The sequence below is a fragment of the Aquila chrysaetos genome, chromosome 1, assembly GCF_900496995.4.
Source record: "Aquila chrysaetos chrysaetos chromosome 1, bAquChr1.4, whole genome shotgun sequence".
Classification (NCBI taxonomy): domain Eukaryota; kingdom Metazoa; phylum Chordata; class Aves; order Accipitriformes; family Accipitridae; genus Aquila; species Aquila chrysaetos.
In genome coordinates this window covers 76,748,334-76,765,799 of record NC_044004.1, presented here as the reverse complement: position 1 = coordinate 76,765,799, position 17,466 = coordinate 76,748,334, and the positions used below count along the sequence as shown (strand labels likewise).

Below are 17,466 nucleotides of genomic sequence, written 5' to 3'. Positions count from 1 at the left end.
GGATTCCAAGACAAATGGTTTACAAAACAAATTTTCTTTTAAAACAACAAAAAGAAGGGCTTTTTTCCATGTCTTGGGTTTTCTTTCTAAATTTTAAACAATTGCAAATACTTCTCCTTTTTATGGAAGAATGAATTTGTTTACATTTCTTCCCTGTTTTCAGAACAGCATTATGAAATTATTTTATTATTGCATTGTATCTTTGTGTATTCTGACTAGGGCACAGTGCCTTTGTGTGGTTTTTGGGGGGAGGTCTTTAAATGTGTTTGATGAGGAGTACACATAGGTTTAACTGATGTTTTCTGGCAATATCTTTTTGGATGCTTTTTGTATGAAACCCATTATAACTAGAAACATATAGAAAGCCTAAGCTATGTTTACTCTGGTTTTAACTTAGCAAAAACCCAGGGATGCATGCACTTTTTTATTTGCAACTTCCTCAGTTGATAGTTCACTTTCATTTAAAGGGAAATGTTAATATCTTTTCACATTATTTTGAAAGACTGTTGACAGTGATGTTACTAGCAGGCATGGTGTCCATTAAAAAAAACCCCACCAAACAAACAACTTTATTGCAGTCCAATGTAGCGTCTACAATAGCTTTTCCAAAAAAAAACCCCAAACCCTCATAACTTGATCAAGACTTGTGCCTTTATTCCAATCACAGAATATCTAGTGCACGTTTTGAAAGAAAAAGCTTGATTTCCTTATTATTTTTTAGTCAAGTTTAAAAGAGGGAACTAGTAATAATAATAATTAATAATATAATTTGCTTAAATGAAGCAAAAATCTTAATGTTTTCCTGTCCCATTTCTCACAAGGGTTCGAATACTGATCTTGTCTAAATATTCCTCCCCCTGGAGTACAAATCATTGCACATGACAAATAGTGACATGAAGTATAGTTTTAAGGGGACGCTGTCAAAGTCATTCCTGCCTGTAAATGATTTTGCCTTAAGAGGTTGAAAACAACATGATTTTTATACAGGAATGGGTATTTTCTAAATTTCAGTACCAGTAAAACATCAACAGTGTTCTGCAAATGGGTTGGACAGTGTCAGATTTGAAAGATGTGCCGTGCATTAGATCTGTAAATTCCAGCGCAAAAGAACACCCTGGATTCTCCTTGCAGATAGGCAAATGTAAAGGTTAATGCAAATGGTGCCCGAATAGTCGAGCTCATTGTGAAGCATGAATTCGAAAGACCTGAAATGTAGTATATTCATGTTACTGCACTGGTGTGCGATAGTTTTGTATTTCTATATGATTTTACCCCTAACTCAGAGGACCAGCGTGCTTTTAGAAATGCAGTCCTGTTAGTTACTGTCCTCAGAATACTCTTACAATGTCAGAAGCAAGAGGCTATTGGGGAAAAAGGAGCAGCATCTGGGGAATAGGAAAAAAAGGGGCTGCAAAGGAAAGTGGGTGTGTAGGGTAAATGTCCATGGGTGCTGCTTGTTCACTTACGTAAGCTTAATAGTCATTGAATTCCAGGGGGTTTTTTACCTGGATAAATAAACTATGAGTAATTAAAAAAAATCAAAATAACATTCCATCTTATTAGATTTATGGCTTTCATAATGTGAATGTTCTAGAAGTGGGATGCTAGGCTTCCAAAAAGTTGCAGGTCCATTTTCCAGTGCAGATGTATGTGCAGCCACTGACATCTGTACATGCATTTCTCTGAATGCAGTGACCTACTTCTCAAACCCACATTTTTTGGCTGCGTGCATGTCTTGCGGGTTCACAAATTCACCTACCCCTTGCTGAACTTAATCATCTTGTGACAAAACCAGTTCATTTTCAGAGCAGTGTAAGGAAGAGCATACTGCTCCAGGACATGCTTCCGAGTGAAAAGCTGGCATCACGTTTCCTGCAATCAGTGCATTCATTAAAGAACTGCCCTTACTTTGTGCTCCGTTTCAGGCTCATTTGTGTTTGCTGTGACCGTCACCGATGCGGATGCCGGCTCCAACGCTGAGCTCCATTATTCCCTCATGGGGAAAAACTCCGAGAAATTCCACATCGATCCAGCAAGGGGGGCAATCCTGGCTGCGAACCCGCTGGCGGGAGAGTCCGAAGTCACCATTTCTGTTCACGTGAGGGACGGTGGCCGGTACCCCAAGACAGACTCTACAACCGTCACTGTGAGGTTTGTGAACAGAGCAGAATTTCCTCACGTTCAGGCGGATCAGGAGACCTTCACGTTTCCTGAAAACCAAGCAGTCGGTACACTTGTCACCACCGTCTCCGGCTCTTCAGCCAGAGGAGGCTCCTTGTCTTACTACATCGCCAGTGGTAACCTGGGCAGCACCTTCCTGGTCGACCAGGTGACAGGACAGCTTTCTGTCGGGCAGGCTTTAGATTTTGAAGCCATACAGAAATACGTGGTTTGGATCGAGGCCAGAGATACGGGCTTTCCTCCCTTTTCTTCATATAAGAAACTGGAAGTAACAGTGATAGACGTCAATGATAACGCACCGGAGTTTGAGCAAGATCCCTTCATTGCAGAAATAGTGGAAAACCTGTCCCCACGGAAGATACTAACGGTGGCTGCTGTTGACAGGGACAGTGGTCTAAATGGACAGCTAAATTACGAAATAATTGAGGGCAATACAGAAAATAGTTTCAGTATCAATCAAGCCACTGGTGAGATCAGAAGTGTCAGGCCCTTGGACAGGGAAAAATTGTCTCAATACACACTAACTATAAAAGCTTCAGATAAAGGCACCCCGCTCCAGAGCACAACCGTCAAAGTTATCATTAATATTTTAGATGAAAATGACAATGCTCCGAGGTTTTCCCAGATATTCAGTGCTTCTGTGCCTGAAAATGCACCTCTGGGTTTTACGGTAACCCGAGTCACGACGTCAGATGAAGACATTGGGGTGAATGCAGTCAGCAGGTATACCATAAGGGATACGAGTCTCCCATTTACCATAAATCCCAGCACCGGGGACATCACCATCAGCAGACCACTAAACAGGGAGGACACAGACCGCTACAGAATCAGGGTCTCTGCACATGACTCTGGGTGGACGGTGAGCACAGATGTCACCATATTTGTCACAGATGTCAACGACAATGCCCCACGATTTACAAAACCATCCTATTACCTGGAGTGTCCGGAGCTTCCCGGGATTGGGTTGAAGGTCACCCAGGTTTCAGCCACCGATCCTGATGAAGGGTCGAACGGCCAAGTCTTCTACTTCATAAAATCCCAGTCTGAGTTCTTCCGAATTAATGCAACCACGGGGGAAATTTTCAACAAGCAGTATTTAAGGTACCAAAACTCCAGCGGTTCAAGCAATGTCAATATTAACAGGCACAGCTTCATCGTTACTTCTTCAGACCGAGGCAGTCCTCCATTAATGAGTGAGACGACTGTCACCATTAACATAGTAGACAGCAACGACAACGCGCCGCTGTTCCTCGCTCGTAAATATTTTACTCCTGTTACTAAGAACGTGAAGGTTGGCACAAACTTAATTAAAGTTACTGCAGTGGATGACAAAGACTTTGGCTTGAATTCTGAAGTGGAGTACTTTATGTCTGATGAAAGCAAAACTAATAAATTCAGACTGGACAGGAGTACAGGCTGGATTTCTGTGTCATCTTCACTAATGGCTGATTTGAACAAAAAGTTTCTGTTCAAAGTGAAAGCAAAGGATAAAGGTAATCCTCCACTCTCATCCGAGGTAGCAGTTGAAATAGTAGTAACAGAGGAAAATTACCATACGCCCGAGTTTTCTCAAAGCCGTATGAGTGTTACTATCCCGGAGAGCCACTCTGTTGGAACAGTGGTCAGGACGGTTTCAGCCCGAGACAGAGATGCCGCTATGAACGGATTAATCAGATATAATATTTCCTCTGGAAATGAGGCTGGCATCTTTGCTATTAATACAACTACTGGTACACTGACGCTAGCAAAACCACTTGATTTTGAGTTACGCCAAAAGCATGAGCTAGTTGTTACTGCCACAGATGGAGGATGGGTGTCCAGAACAGGCTACTGCAGTGTCACTGTTAATGTCATTGATGTGAATGATAATTCTCCAGCATTCAGCCCTGAGGACTACTTTCCCAATGTGTTAGAAAATGCCCCCAGTGGGACAACTGTTATTCGTTTAAATGCCACTGATGCTGACTCTGGACCTAACGCTGTGATTGCATATGCTATTCAGTCCTCAGATAGTGACCTCTTTGTCATTGACCCCAATACAGGAACGATCACCACCCAGGGATTTTTAGATTATGAAACAAAGCAAAGTTACCATTTAACGGTAAAGGCTTTTAACGTTCCAGATGAAGAGAGGTGCAGCTTTGCTAGTGTCAACATCCAATTAGAAGGGACAAATGAATATGTGCCCCGTTTTGTGTCCAAGCTTTATTATTTTGAGGTTTCTGAGGCAGCGTCCAAAGGTACTGTTGTAGGTGAAGTTTTTGCAAGTGATCGTGATATGGGAACTGATGGAGAAGTCCACTACCTTATCTTTGGCAACAGCAGAAAGAAAGGCTTCCAGATAGATGAAAAAAGTGGCCAAATCTATGTTTCAGGACCTCTCGACAGAGAAAAAGAAGAACGAATCTCTTTGAAAGTCCTCGCAAAAAATTTGGGGAGCATTCGTGGTGCAGATATAGATGAAGTAACTGTTAATATCACTATACTGGATGCCAATGATCCTCCCGTTTTTACCTTAGGAACCTACAATATACAAATCAGCGAAGGTGTTCCTCCAGGCACCCATGTCACGTTTGTGAGTGCCTTTGATTCAGATTCCGTCCCTAGCTGGAGCAGGTTTTCCTATTTCATTGGGTCCGGCAACGACAACAGCGCCTTTTCCATCAACCCACAGACAGGACAAGTGACGGTCACTGCAGAGCTGGATCGAGAAACGTTGCCTGTGTACAACCTGTCTGTGCTGGCCATCGATTCGGGAACGCCGTCTGCTACGGGAAGTGCCTCTTTATTGGTAACTTTGGAAGATATCAATGACAATGGCCCCACCTTGTCCACCAGCCAAGGAGAAGTCATGGAAAATAACCGTGCGGGAACTCTTGTGATGACGCTTCAATCGTCAGATCCTGATCTCCCTCCGAACCAAGGTCCCTTTACGTATTACTTGCTCAGCACTGGCCCCGCAACCAGCTACTTCAGCCTTAGCACCGCTGGCGTGCTGACAACCACGAGAGAGATTGACAGGGAACAAATCAGTGATTTCTACCTGTCGGTGATTACGAGAGACTCTGGCGTTCCCCAGATGTCTTCCACAGGAACTGTGCAGATCAAGGTAATAGACCAAAACGACAACCCGTCTCAGCCCAGAACGGTAGAAATCTTTGTTCACTATTACGGAAACCTCTTCCCAGGTGGAATTTTGGGCAACGTAAAGCCACAGGATCCAGATGTGCTAGACAGCTTCCAGTGCTCCCTCACCTCAGGAGTCACCAGCCTCTTCAGCATTCCCGGGGGTACCTGCGAGCTGCACTCGCAGGCGAGGTCCACGGACGGCACGTTTGACCTGGCCGTCCTCAGCAACGACGGGTTGCACGGTGCCGTCACCAGCAGCGTCCGGATTTTCTTCGCGGGCTTCGGCAACGCCACCATTGACAACAGCATCCTCCTCCGCCTGAGCGCCCACAGCGTGCGGGATTTCCTGACGAATCACTACCTCCACTTCTTACGCATCGCCAGCTCCCAGCTGACGGGGCTGGGCACCGCCGTCCAGCTCTACGGGCTGTACGAGGAGAGCAACCACACCTTCCTGATGGCGGCCGTCAAACGCGGCAACAACCAGTACGTGAATCCCAGCGGCGTGGCCACCTTCTTCGAGAGCATCAAAGACGTCCTCTTCCGCCAGAGCGGGGTGCGGATCGAGGCTGTGGACCACGACTGGTGCCTGCAGAGCCCCTGCCAGAACGGAGGGAGCTGCCTGAGGAGGTTGGCGGTGAGCCCGGCTCTGAAGAGTCACGAGAGCGTCCCCGTCATCATCGTGGCCAATGAGCCTCTCCGGCCCTTCGTGTGCAGGTGCATGCCTGGGTACGATGGGAGTCTGTGCGAGACGGACATCGACGAATGCCTCCCTTCCCCCTGCCACAACGACGGGACGTGCCACAACTTGGTGGGGGGCTTCTCGTGCAGTTGCCTGGAGGGCTTCACTGGCATGGCCTGCGAGAGGGACGTCAACGAGTGCCTTTCCAACCCATGCAAAAACGGTGCCGCCTGCCAGAACTTCCCGGGAAGCTTCAACTGCGTTTGTAAAACTGGGTATACAGGTACGTTTTTACTTCTCTGTATCTTACAGTCCAGAAGAGATGGGGAAGAGGGTGGAAACGTGCCTTTTTAGCACAAGGTTGTCTGAATATGCGCATCCCCGATAGGTGAGGAGGTCATGCAAAGTGAGGTATTTGTAGTTATGAAACCTCAGAAGACCAGGTGCCCACAGTATTATTTTATTTTAGCTCTGTCCTCAGGCAAATCTCACTTACCTGATTTGCATTAGAACAGAAAGATTTTTACAAGAGCTATTTTAATTTATTAAATGTGTAGAAACCATTTCCAATGTTTAAGTATGATTTTTCTGTTCTTGTTATTGTTAGGCATACTGTGGTAGCATTTCAAGTATGCTAGGAGTGTGCCAAGCAAGAAAATCGCCCTCTGCCCCAAATTGCTTACAGTCATACAAGGCAGAAAACAGATGAGAGATATGGGGAAAAAACAGAATTCAGGCAAAATGATCAAGCATGCCTCTTCTGTATTTTGTCCCTTTGTCATTTATTTTTTTTCATTAACAACAGAAATGTCTGCAGCATTCCTACCTCTCCTGAGTATTTTTCTCTAATATTTATTACACATTCAAACATAGCAGCATTTTATCCCTAGAAAAGCAGACTGATGTTTGCTTCTGTCATGAGTATGATATTTAAGGAAGGTTCTGAACAATTTTAACCATTGCTTATGGCCACTTTTTACAGACATCATAAAAAAATCTAAACAGAGAAGATAAGGTAAGGCTTTCATTACCTTTTCTAAGGAGTATTTCTGTATCACTGATGCCCCAAGGCAGCCCAGGTCGGCACAGCCATGCTCATTATGGTGTGGGTATTCGGGCTTGCCACCACTGCCACCAAAATTCATTTGTAACCAGTGGAGTGATCAGGGGGTTATTGTTCTTTGGGTTTTTTTTCTTAAACCAGGTTAGTACAGGAGATGTGATACACTTTATTACAAAGGAGAAGGTTAATTAATTTCAAAATAAAGGTATAACTACTTCATTTAAAGCACAGCTACAGCAGTGGATACATATTTGGTGTGAAAGGTCTGTTGATATAAAGGACACTGATGTGATCTTTTTTGTGAACCTCACAAATGTACTACTGAGCCTCAGGTCAGGAGCAATTATTGTTAATTGACAAGCAGTTCTAATTAAGTTACCAGTCCAGGATTTTATTTCATGTTGTATTCGTGCATCAAATTATTTTGCCAGGAGCATGGCAAAATAATTCTAGGGCACCTATCCCCTGTAACAACTCTTTAGGTCATTAGCACCAGAGATTACATGGGCATATGTTTGCTGTTGCAATGAAGCAAAACACTTCATTAATTCTAGCAGCATACTATAGTGTATGCCTCTAGCCTATAATTTGAAACATTAAAGAAACGTCCAGCTAATTTTTTCTGGTATTAAAGCTCATATCTTAATGTTCAACCCTTGTGTCAGCTAAAAATAAAGCTCTACATGTGACAAGCTTGAAAAAAGAAGAACGTTTTAACTAAGAAAACGTGATGAGAGACTCTTACAGTTTGAAGTGTTGGATTTCTTTCACGCCATGAATTAAATGTGGCATCTGATATGAGCTTTCTTAAACTCCTTGTCAACACAAATAACTTCAAAACCAACTACCACTGGGGCAGACGTTTCTATTTGGGAGTCAGATCTTTTTAAATCGGTTGGCCATTGCAGAATCAAGAATTATTTAAGTGTCTGGAGATTAATTGATCAAGACAGAAAACAAATGGCATCAAAGTATGTTATTAAAAACCAAAATGTCTTCAGAGTTGAATATCAGCGGAGCTTCTTAGATAAGACTACAATTAATATTCAGTATATTTAGACATTTTATGTCTGCAAAAGCATATTTGAAATTCTGCAAATTTAATATTCAATAGGTTCTGCAAACAAATGTCAGAATACAGATTGTTTGAGAATGCTTGACATAGAGACTATTATGTCGATATTATACTGCCAACAGAAAGAGAACACAGCTGCTTGGGCATTTAATCCTGATCCATATATGATTAAGGATAGCCATAGTGAATGTAAAAATAAAGCCTGAAACTGTTTCTTTATGAATATAAACCTTGAGTGCCTCAGCAAAAAAAAAAAAGAGACATCCAAAATAGTGGATTTCTAATTCAGTTTACCATATACATAGCTTTGCTGCTTCTCTTGGAATGAAAATACAGTCTCATAATTGAATTTGCATGCTCGGTAAAAGAATAATATTTACACGGTACTGCATACAAGTTGAAATTAGTATTTTCTGAGGCAGACTCTCTGTTCACCGTAAATTAGAGTACATGAGCTGTAGACCTTTATAATGGCCTACCTGAAAATTGAGAGTCTTACTTTTCCTTGATTTATTATGTTTTGTCAGCTGCATTTCACTTCATCATACTGCAAAGGTAATGTAGTTCTTTTCACTGAATAGGATTATAAAGACTGATTACCTCAGAGCAACATCATTAGGGTTTTAAACAATCTGTTATAATTACATCTCTTAATGATGATCAGGTTTTGTTTTTAAAATAATCACTTTCTTGAGGGAATATACTTTGTGATTTACAGTAGTTGTCTGCCCTTCCTTTGAACCCTTCATTTCCTGTTTTCCAGGTCTCATTAAGATGAAGGAATGTAGGTTTGTGAAATTGTTTCAAATGTAAGATTAAAATATTAGAACAACCACTTTAAAAGATGGACACAGAGAACCATGAAAACTAAAACTCTCAAATCAGCTGAAATCTAACCCAAGAGCATTCAGCTGGTATCTGTTCCTGATACATTTTTCAATTAAAAAAAAAAATTCTCAGAAAGTTAGATTTTTGCATAAGCCCCTACATGTGATATCATCAGCTTGAGGTGATGAATGATAAATGCTGAATGCTGACTGTTATCAATTTTCCAGCATTACCCGAATTTTTCATGGTCTTCAGAAAAGGATCTTTTTGACACAAAAATGAATACCCTGAATCCTTCAATATTTCAGCTGAGAAGAGAGCTATAATCTCAACTAACTGCAGTGTTCACCTGAACTGGAGTGTAACTGGGGTGGCTCTGGTTTGGAGTCTCCCTGGTTCCCAAAACATTGGTTGAGGCATTTCCTTCCCCTCGCTGGATTTGATACCCTGAAACACTAATCAAACATATATGATTAGCCTAATTCTTTATGCTATCCAAATAAAATTATTCCCCAACTGAGAAGTGCATAGTAGTCCGGATGTGTGAAAATGCTTCTTGAAAATTGACTTGCTTAAGCTATGAAAACACAAACATCTCCTAATTTTTCAAGGCACATTACTTGGGGTAAAGGTCTATCAGAACATTACTCTTAAATTCATGTAAAACTTAAATCAGCAGACTGTTGTGGAAAATGACCTCTGAAACCCAAAACTACCCTAGTTTTGTGAGGTTAAGGTCATTGGCAATATCCTTCTGGAAAGCAGTAAAACTGAGCACTTGTGTTCAGGTGAGGATGCTTTTATGCATAGTGGCAAACAGTTTCTTATCCTCTTCAATCCAGTAAGGTTCCTTGAATGATTTGCTTTATCTGTGCAAGAGAGAATTTCAAACTAGCTAGTACTTGTGTAAATTCTCTACTTAGGAAAAACAGTTCTCTCTAAAAATCCTTTTTTTTTTTTTTCTTCTGTCCACAAAAAATACTATCTAAATATAAGCATAATATTTTAAGCAGAATGGCAAAAACAATGGGTTTGCAAGCTATGTTTTCTTTTTCCAAATCTAAATCTTTAATACACACCTTATTGTGCCTGTAGCCCATGGAAGCGGTAGGCCATCAGGGTAGACTTGAACAAATATACTCTTACTAAGGTACTGGAAAGCTAGCATTAGCATACTGCAAGGGAGATAACTGAAAATGGTAGGACAACCTGCTGCCATCTTGGATGGCTCTACTTGCTAGAAGAATAAGGTGTTAAAAAAAGTCAAAGTTCAGTAGAAGCTGCAGGACCGAGTACAGTGTAACTGGTATCACAGCCACTTATCTGGAGGAATCCCCATGGTGAAGAACAAACAAGAGAAAAACCCTGCTGGGAATGGGGGTTGCGGTCAGTTCATCACCCGTTGTCTCTGCCGCTCCTTCCTCCTCAGGGGCAGGACTTCTCACACTCTTCCCCTGCTCCAGCGTGGGGTCCCTCCCATGGGAGACAGTCCTCCATGAACTGCTCCAGCATGGGTCCCTCCCACGGGCTGCAGTCCTTCAGGCACAGACCGCTCCAGCGTGGATCCCCCACGGGGTCACAAGTCCTGCCAGAAAACCTGCTCCAGCCTGGGCTCCTCTCTCCACGGGTACGCAGGTCTTGCCAGGAGCCTGCTCCAGCGTGGGCTTCCCATGGGGTCACAGTCTCCTTCGGGCATCCACCTGCTCCGGCGTGGGGTCCTCCCTGGGCTGCAGGGGGACAGCCTGCCTCACCATGGTCTTCCCCACGGGCTGCAGGGGAATCTCTGCTCCGGCGCCTGGAGCATCTCCTCCCCTCCTTCTGCACTGACCTGGGGGTCTGCATAGGTGGTTTCTCTCACATGTTCTCCTCCTGTCTTTGGCTGCAGTTGCGCAGGTTTTCTTTCCCTTTCTTAAATGTGTTTTCCCAGAGGCGCTACCACCATCGCTGATGGGCTTGGCCTTGGCCAGCGGTGGGTCCGTCTTAGAGCCGGCTGGCATTGGCTCTATCAGACATAGGGGAAGCTTCTAGCAGCTTCTCACAGAAGCCACTCCTTTAACCCCTGTGCTACCAAAACCTTGCCACGCAAACCCAATACACACGCATTTAGAGGAAAAATAAGCTTCATAGGCATCTTTTCTTGGATCGTTATTCCAAATGTAAATAGATACATTTTTCCCAGGTCTTTAGCACTTCAGTGAATGGCAAAGAATAGCCAAAATTTCTTCTTCCTTTTAAATACATACTAGTTTTAATAGCTCTGATGAATTGTTAAATCAGAGTATTCATCTTCTCCTGTGTCAAAACAGTTGGAATAAATGCAAACATACTTTTATTCGTTTCATGAATTATTCAAACATTTGTTAATTATGAAGAAGATGTTGTTATTCGCTAGTTAAAATATGTGCAGCTAAAATAAACATCCATATTCTGATGCTGACTCAGCAAATATGCCAGCTTTAATGTTAGCTGAGAAAAAAAAAAGAGTATTTAGACTGAATTGCAAAAAACTGAGTAAGCCTTATTAGCTACACTTGATTTTTGTGAAAACTGAGAAACATCATTGAGCTATTTTAAGCATCTCTGCCTCACTCTTGCTACGTGTTCTTCTCGGTAAGTCAAAGATCTGTACTATGTACCATAATTTTAAAATAAAGAAAATAGCAAAATCTAACATAAAAAGTTAGCTCATCCTTCAGTCATGCCCATTAGAGAATAAAATATAAATAAATACCCCCAAAGCATAATTAGATTCAGACACTGGAAATGTTTCCTGGATTTATGGTGAATCTACAAGTTACATATTAACCACAGGAATCCTCCAGTGCTCCATTTCCATCCTGCTTGCAGTCACACGTGGAAGGCTGCTGCTCACACGGAAGAACTGCCTGCAAACTTCTTTAGGTTAAACAGAAAAGTAGAGGGGAAAAATAAGAGGTTTACTTAATTAGGTGACTGAAGTTGTGAAATTCTGAAAAAGCTAGCAGAGTTAATACGGCACAGTCCTGATTTTCTACAGTTTTAGGGACCAGCAATTCCTAAGGACTGCATATTGTGCGTTGCTGTCATGTGAGATGTAAGAATTATAAGATAAATGTGGCATATAAGAATGGATACCCTCTACGCAAGCTCATGTTGAATTTTTAACTTAAACGTATATTATATGATCGAGCAATAAAGTAATTCATTATCAGAGCAATAAGAAGCATTAAGGCAGTCTTAGCCTTTGCTATGTGTATATATCCTGGCCTAGATGAAGTTCAAGGAGAGGTCTGGAAGAGCGTGGCTGATTTTGCCGGGTTTCGTGGAGAAGCACAAGGGACAAACATGACAATTCTTTCAAGATTTTGCTGAGCAGGCAGCGAAGGCTGGCACTGCTGGCAGAAGGAAGGCAGGTACCAAGAGCCGTGTATAGTGGAAGTGTTGCGAAACTGATAAAAGCTAAGCAATGAAAAACTTAGACGTGAAGACCAATACTTCTGTAGTTAATGTTTCCATACAAAGAATATTTTAGTTTTGTACAAAGAACTCCCTTGTCAGTATTTGGCATCTGTTAAAATCTTCACTTTTTCTCTTGGTTCCCTTCCTTGTTGAAATGAATTATGTGATTTCAGTTTATTCTCTGGTGAATAATATTTGCCCCATGTGACAATGTCTGCTTAGAAAAGGACTGTATCCAGGGTAACTTGTTTTAGCTCTGGAGGACTGTGGTCCCTCTGAGTCAGGAAGGAGGTTGTAATTGATGAGGAAAAATCAGAAAAATCATATAATGTACAATAGTAGGCCTGTGTTCAGCATTCTGTGCTCATGCAGCGTCCAGCAAGGGCTGTCTGTGTCTCCTTCACACTAATGAGTACATTGCATTCAATGCGGGGGGAAATGTTTTTTTTTTTTTCTTTCTTTAATTCAGCATCTCCTTTCATTTCATGATTTCTCTTTTGCAGACACCAGTTAATTAAAAAAAATTTAAAAATGAAAACAAAACAAATCCACCAATACTACCTATATGAGATAATGACAATGAGACACTTGAAAAGTAAAGTCAATTTCTCTGAGTTGCGTGTCATGGCTGCGTCAGGGCTGGGAGCAGCCCAGCATTGTGTCTGTCTTTCCTCCTCTCTCCATCCCACAGCTGCAACTGGTCCCTGACCCCCTCCCTCCTGGCTATGCGTTCAGCATTGGTTCATAAGCTCGTTACCTAAATACCAGCCTGACTTTCCTCTTGACCTGAATACTCTGACCTGGAAATTGCTTTTATTTCCTAATTGCAGGGAAAACGTGTGACTCCACTGTCAATTACTGCGAGTGCAACCCCTGTTTCAATGGTGGATCCTGCCAAAGCGGGGTGGAGGGGTACTACTGCCACTGCCCCTTCGGTGAGTACGCTTCTCCTCCTCTCCGCTTGATCTTCCCTTTCCCTATTAATAATTCTCAAATCGCTATTTATTTTTACCGGCATAAAACCGAGGGGTGTGTATATGGATCCCGCTTCATGGGCAGGTGTTGGTCATCTCCTGGCCCCATCTCCTTTTTGTTTTTCCCCAGCTGCAAGAGGGAGAAGCTGCTATTTCTGCCAGCGTGGCAGGAGATGGAAGCCCGTGACAGTGTGGGGGGGACACTGTGGCTGCTGGGGGGGACACAGCGAGGGCTCAGAGCAGTGCTTGCTCTGCCGCCTTTTAGGAGAGAGAGCTGAAGAGTAAGACCTCTGTAAATAACATCAGTATCTTTGCGTCCTATGCACTTGCTAAGTGCAAGGAAGTCATCATAATGTCATAATATCATCACTTTGGGATGCTATTGAGTGGAGAGGGCTTGGTTTTCTTTTGAGAAATTTGCGTAACTTGTCAAAATATCTGTAAAGCAAGAATTGGAGAGCGCCCGCATTTTTCTGCAAGTGAGGAGCACAACATTAATATTGGCACTTTTATATTTAGTAGATTTGATTAAAAGAACCTGACCGAATCAAAACAGCTTTGTTAGCCCCCACCAGTACTTGCCCATTCAATTTATTGTATGTTAATAAAGTTCTGAGTTCCAAAACCAGAGTACTATTCCAAGAATCAGAGAAGTGTATAGTACTGCCAAAAAAGTTTAATAATTATTAGAATTTAATTATCCCAAATTTCATTTGTGGAATGAACACAATAAAGACAGAAAACAACACAGATATTTTAAGGTATCATGATATAATTGCAGCAAGATTCGTTCTGAAAGCAGATTAATCCAGAATTGTCATTGTTTATATAGAAAAGCATGAAAGTAAATGCAACAGATTAACCAAAAACTAGATAAACCTGAGAAATCATCTACAATGTTTTAAGGCTGCTGAAAACCCTCACACAAAAGTATGGTTCTCAGTACACATTTCTAACTACCTCTGAATATGGTTTTCTACTATCATGTGGAATAACTTCTTTATTCTGTTTTATTTCCTTTGTTTTATGTTTCCTCAGAGTTTATTCGTTTCCTATATAGTCATAGTCCCTTGTAAATGTAACTAATATTCATAAATTAAGTAAGTTTTTTCTCGTTGTTGCTGCAGTAAAAAAAAAAAAACAACAAGGGAAATTACATTACAGAGATCTGAAAAGAAATATATAGAATGCACAAAAATATTCAGATCAATAAAAATACAAGAAGGCATAATGTTTTGATCACACATAGGCTTATATTGTATGTATAAAAAATGAACCACCGATTGAGAAACAGTCCAGATAACAGCTATAAAGAGAAAAGTAAGCTCAAGTTACAAATTTATTTCCTTAACTGGATTAACAAATGCCTGATGATAATTAACAACCATATCTGACATAGCTGTCAAACTCACTTTTTTTTTGTTTTCTAAAGAAACCGTAGAGCTCAATGAAATGTACTTTGTTTTTCAATAGATGTAACTATCTTTTGTAACTCAATATTTAAGTTAAATATATATACTTCACCACCCACCTATGCGTAATAGGATTCTTCTGTTCAAGTTGCATATTTTTAATCATACATTAGACATTTCTTAAAGAGCCTGTGTATCATAGCCATGTCTAGAGCACATCAATACTTTGTTTCTGGGAGAATGCACAGTGAGGAAAAAACTACCTGATACCAGATTTTACTTTTCATTTTGCAGGTGTTTTTGGGAATCATTGTGAACTGAACAGTTATGGATTTGAAGAGTTGTCGTATATGGAGTTTCCCAGTATGGATCCAAACAATAATTACATCTATATAAAGTTTGCCACTATAAAAAGTAACGCCTTAATGTTGTATAACTACGATAACCAAACCGGAGAGCGGGCAGAATTTCTGGCCCTGGAAATAGCAGAAGAGAGGCTAAGATTCTCCTACAATCTTGGCAGTGGCACATACAAGCTTACCACAACTAAGAAGGTGTCTGATGGACAATTTCACACAGTTATTGCCCGGAGGGCTGGAATGGTAAGAAATGCTAAAATGAGAATTTAAGACAAGTTCAGCCAAGTCACTTTGGCTTCCACGTGAACTCAGAGGAACATAAAATTAGTAACGTTGCATTTGCTAGCCGAACCTCCAACTTTGGAAAAAAACCTCCCTCGTTTCTGTCTTACTCCAAGACCTATAATGGTTTGTTTAGTATGATGATGATAAAGAATAATTAAAAAAACATGTGCAATGCCCTGTACTCTTAATGTGAAAAATGAGAACCAGGAATAATTAATGAAATAAATTACTACACATGAGGCTAATTAACTGACGCAGATTACAGGGATTATTATTAGGGAAGGCTAATTAACCATAGTAACTACAAAAAGCCTCAAAATAATTTTTCTCAACATTTGGAAAATAGAAGCAGACAAACTTAAAATTCCAGGCATCCCTGACCTCTTTGAGCTAGTTTGGAGATTTTACCCATTTCATCAGACTGGAAGCCTGTTTTGCCTCTGTAGCATACATGTAAAAAGTTCAAAGGTGCTACATTGAGAGGGTTTTTTGGGGGGAACGAGGGAAGTTACTTTTCTTTTTGTCCCCCAGAAAGCATCTGAGGGGAGGAATTCTGCCAAAAACTAGACTGGGACAACTGATCACCATATGCCTGATACTCTGACCCCTCTCCTGCCTGCATTTTTTTTCCAGTAAATGTTTTGTATTCCTCTTCTCTCATTTTTTAATAATATTTCCAAAGCAGAACATAAACCAAATGCTCTTTGAGTTCAAGCCAAGCTTTTTGACTCCACAATGTGTGAGCTAGAAATGAAACCAAATCTATTTGCCATCCATAATCAGTAACTATTGCCCAACAGCTCTCTTCTCAGGCAGAAATGGCCAGCATACGTGAAATCCCATATTCTTCCCATGTTTGAAATTAAAGTCATATAAGAATAATATATGGTTGGGGGTCCACATTTTGTTTTATATATTTCAAGCCAGAAGTGATGTAAGGAATAAAAGAATAAACTGTTCTACCCAGTGTGGCTCCCCCTGAGTCCTTGTAGAGCTTTCCCATCACAAACTGCTGCAGAAGGCAGTGGTGCTGAGATACAGCCCTTTTCTATTTTTAAGCTGCTCTGTTCGGAGCGCCCTGCTGAAGAGCTTCAGGTCCGGGGTGAGAGGTCCATAGGCACGAGTGTCCCGAGGGCAGCACAGGGATGTATTGCCTTATGGTCTGGGGTTCTTTGTAGGACCAGGGCTCTCTCCTGACCTTCCTAAATGGTGGGTTTTATTTGTCTCTTAGAAAGTCTTGAGTCTGAAACTGCATTTCAGTTGCATAGTGCAAGATCTGATTTCTCCATTTATTGAAGGGGGTATGGTTTAGTCTTCAGCTGGATTTGCAAATCCAATTTGTGTGTGTTTGTAGGAGTTATATATCCAAATAAGATGAAGATAATTGTGATTTGAGTAATGACTTCGTTTTAATGTGCCTTAATATCAGATAGTTAATAATATGTATCACAGCTTCCAAACGGTAAAGCCCAAAGGTGCACCTAAATCTTGAAAGGCACCAGGTTCCCATTTTAGCAACAAAGTTAGTGTGATATTTCTATCAATAAGATTCAAATGGCTAAGTATAGGAGCACACGCTAAAAATCTCAACAACCGGAAAAAAATAGAGCAGGAAAATGTTTTACTTGTAGATATGCCAGAGGGCTAGACTATAGAAGAAGAGATAACATAAAAAGGACTATTTACAGAAAATTTCAGTTATGAGTGCTTCAGGCTGAAAGCAAACATTTAAGACAACCTATACATTTGTGTGATTATTTTTTTTTTTAATGTTTAAACCTTCTCAGTAATGTCAGCTGTTTACAAACACAGTATGTGAAAAGAATCGCCTTTGTCTTAGATATTTCTGCTGCAGAAAAAATGTCTCCCAGGTGTCCAAAACTGTATAAAATAGCCCTCCTTCAGGATTCCAAATCTGTCATTTCCTACAGCACAGTGGGATTTTATCGGAAACTGGTAAAATCATTAAGTTGTCAGTCCTGAGCTATTGCAGAGTGGCAGGATAGAAAGTCTCATAATGCGGCAAGGTAACCGTAGAGT

General features: G+C 41.2%; 1 protein-coding gene across 1 annotated transcript in view; it reads left to right on the top strand.

Moving 5' to 3' along the window:
* The window catches only part of FAT4 (FAT atypical cadherin 4), a 150,557-nt gene that overhangs the window by 114,570 nt on the left and 18,521 nt on the right, over positions 1–17,466 (top strand). Inside the window, 3 exon segments of the mRNA XM_030020759.1 lie at positions 1,926–6,275; positions 13,227–13,331; positions 15,077–15,384. Coding sequence (XP_029876619.1) covers positions 1,926–6,275; positions 13,227–13,331; positions 15,077–15,384 — 4,763 coding nt within the window.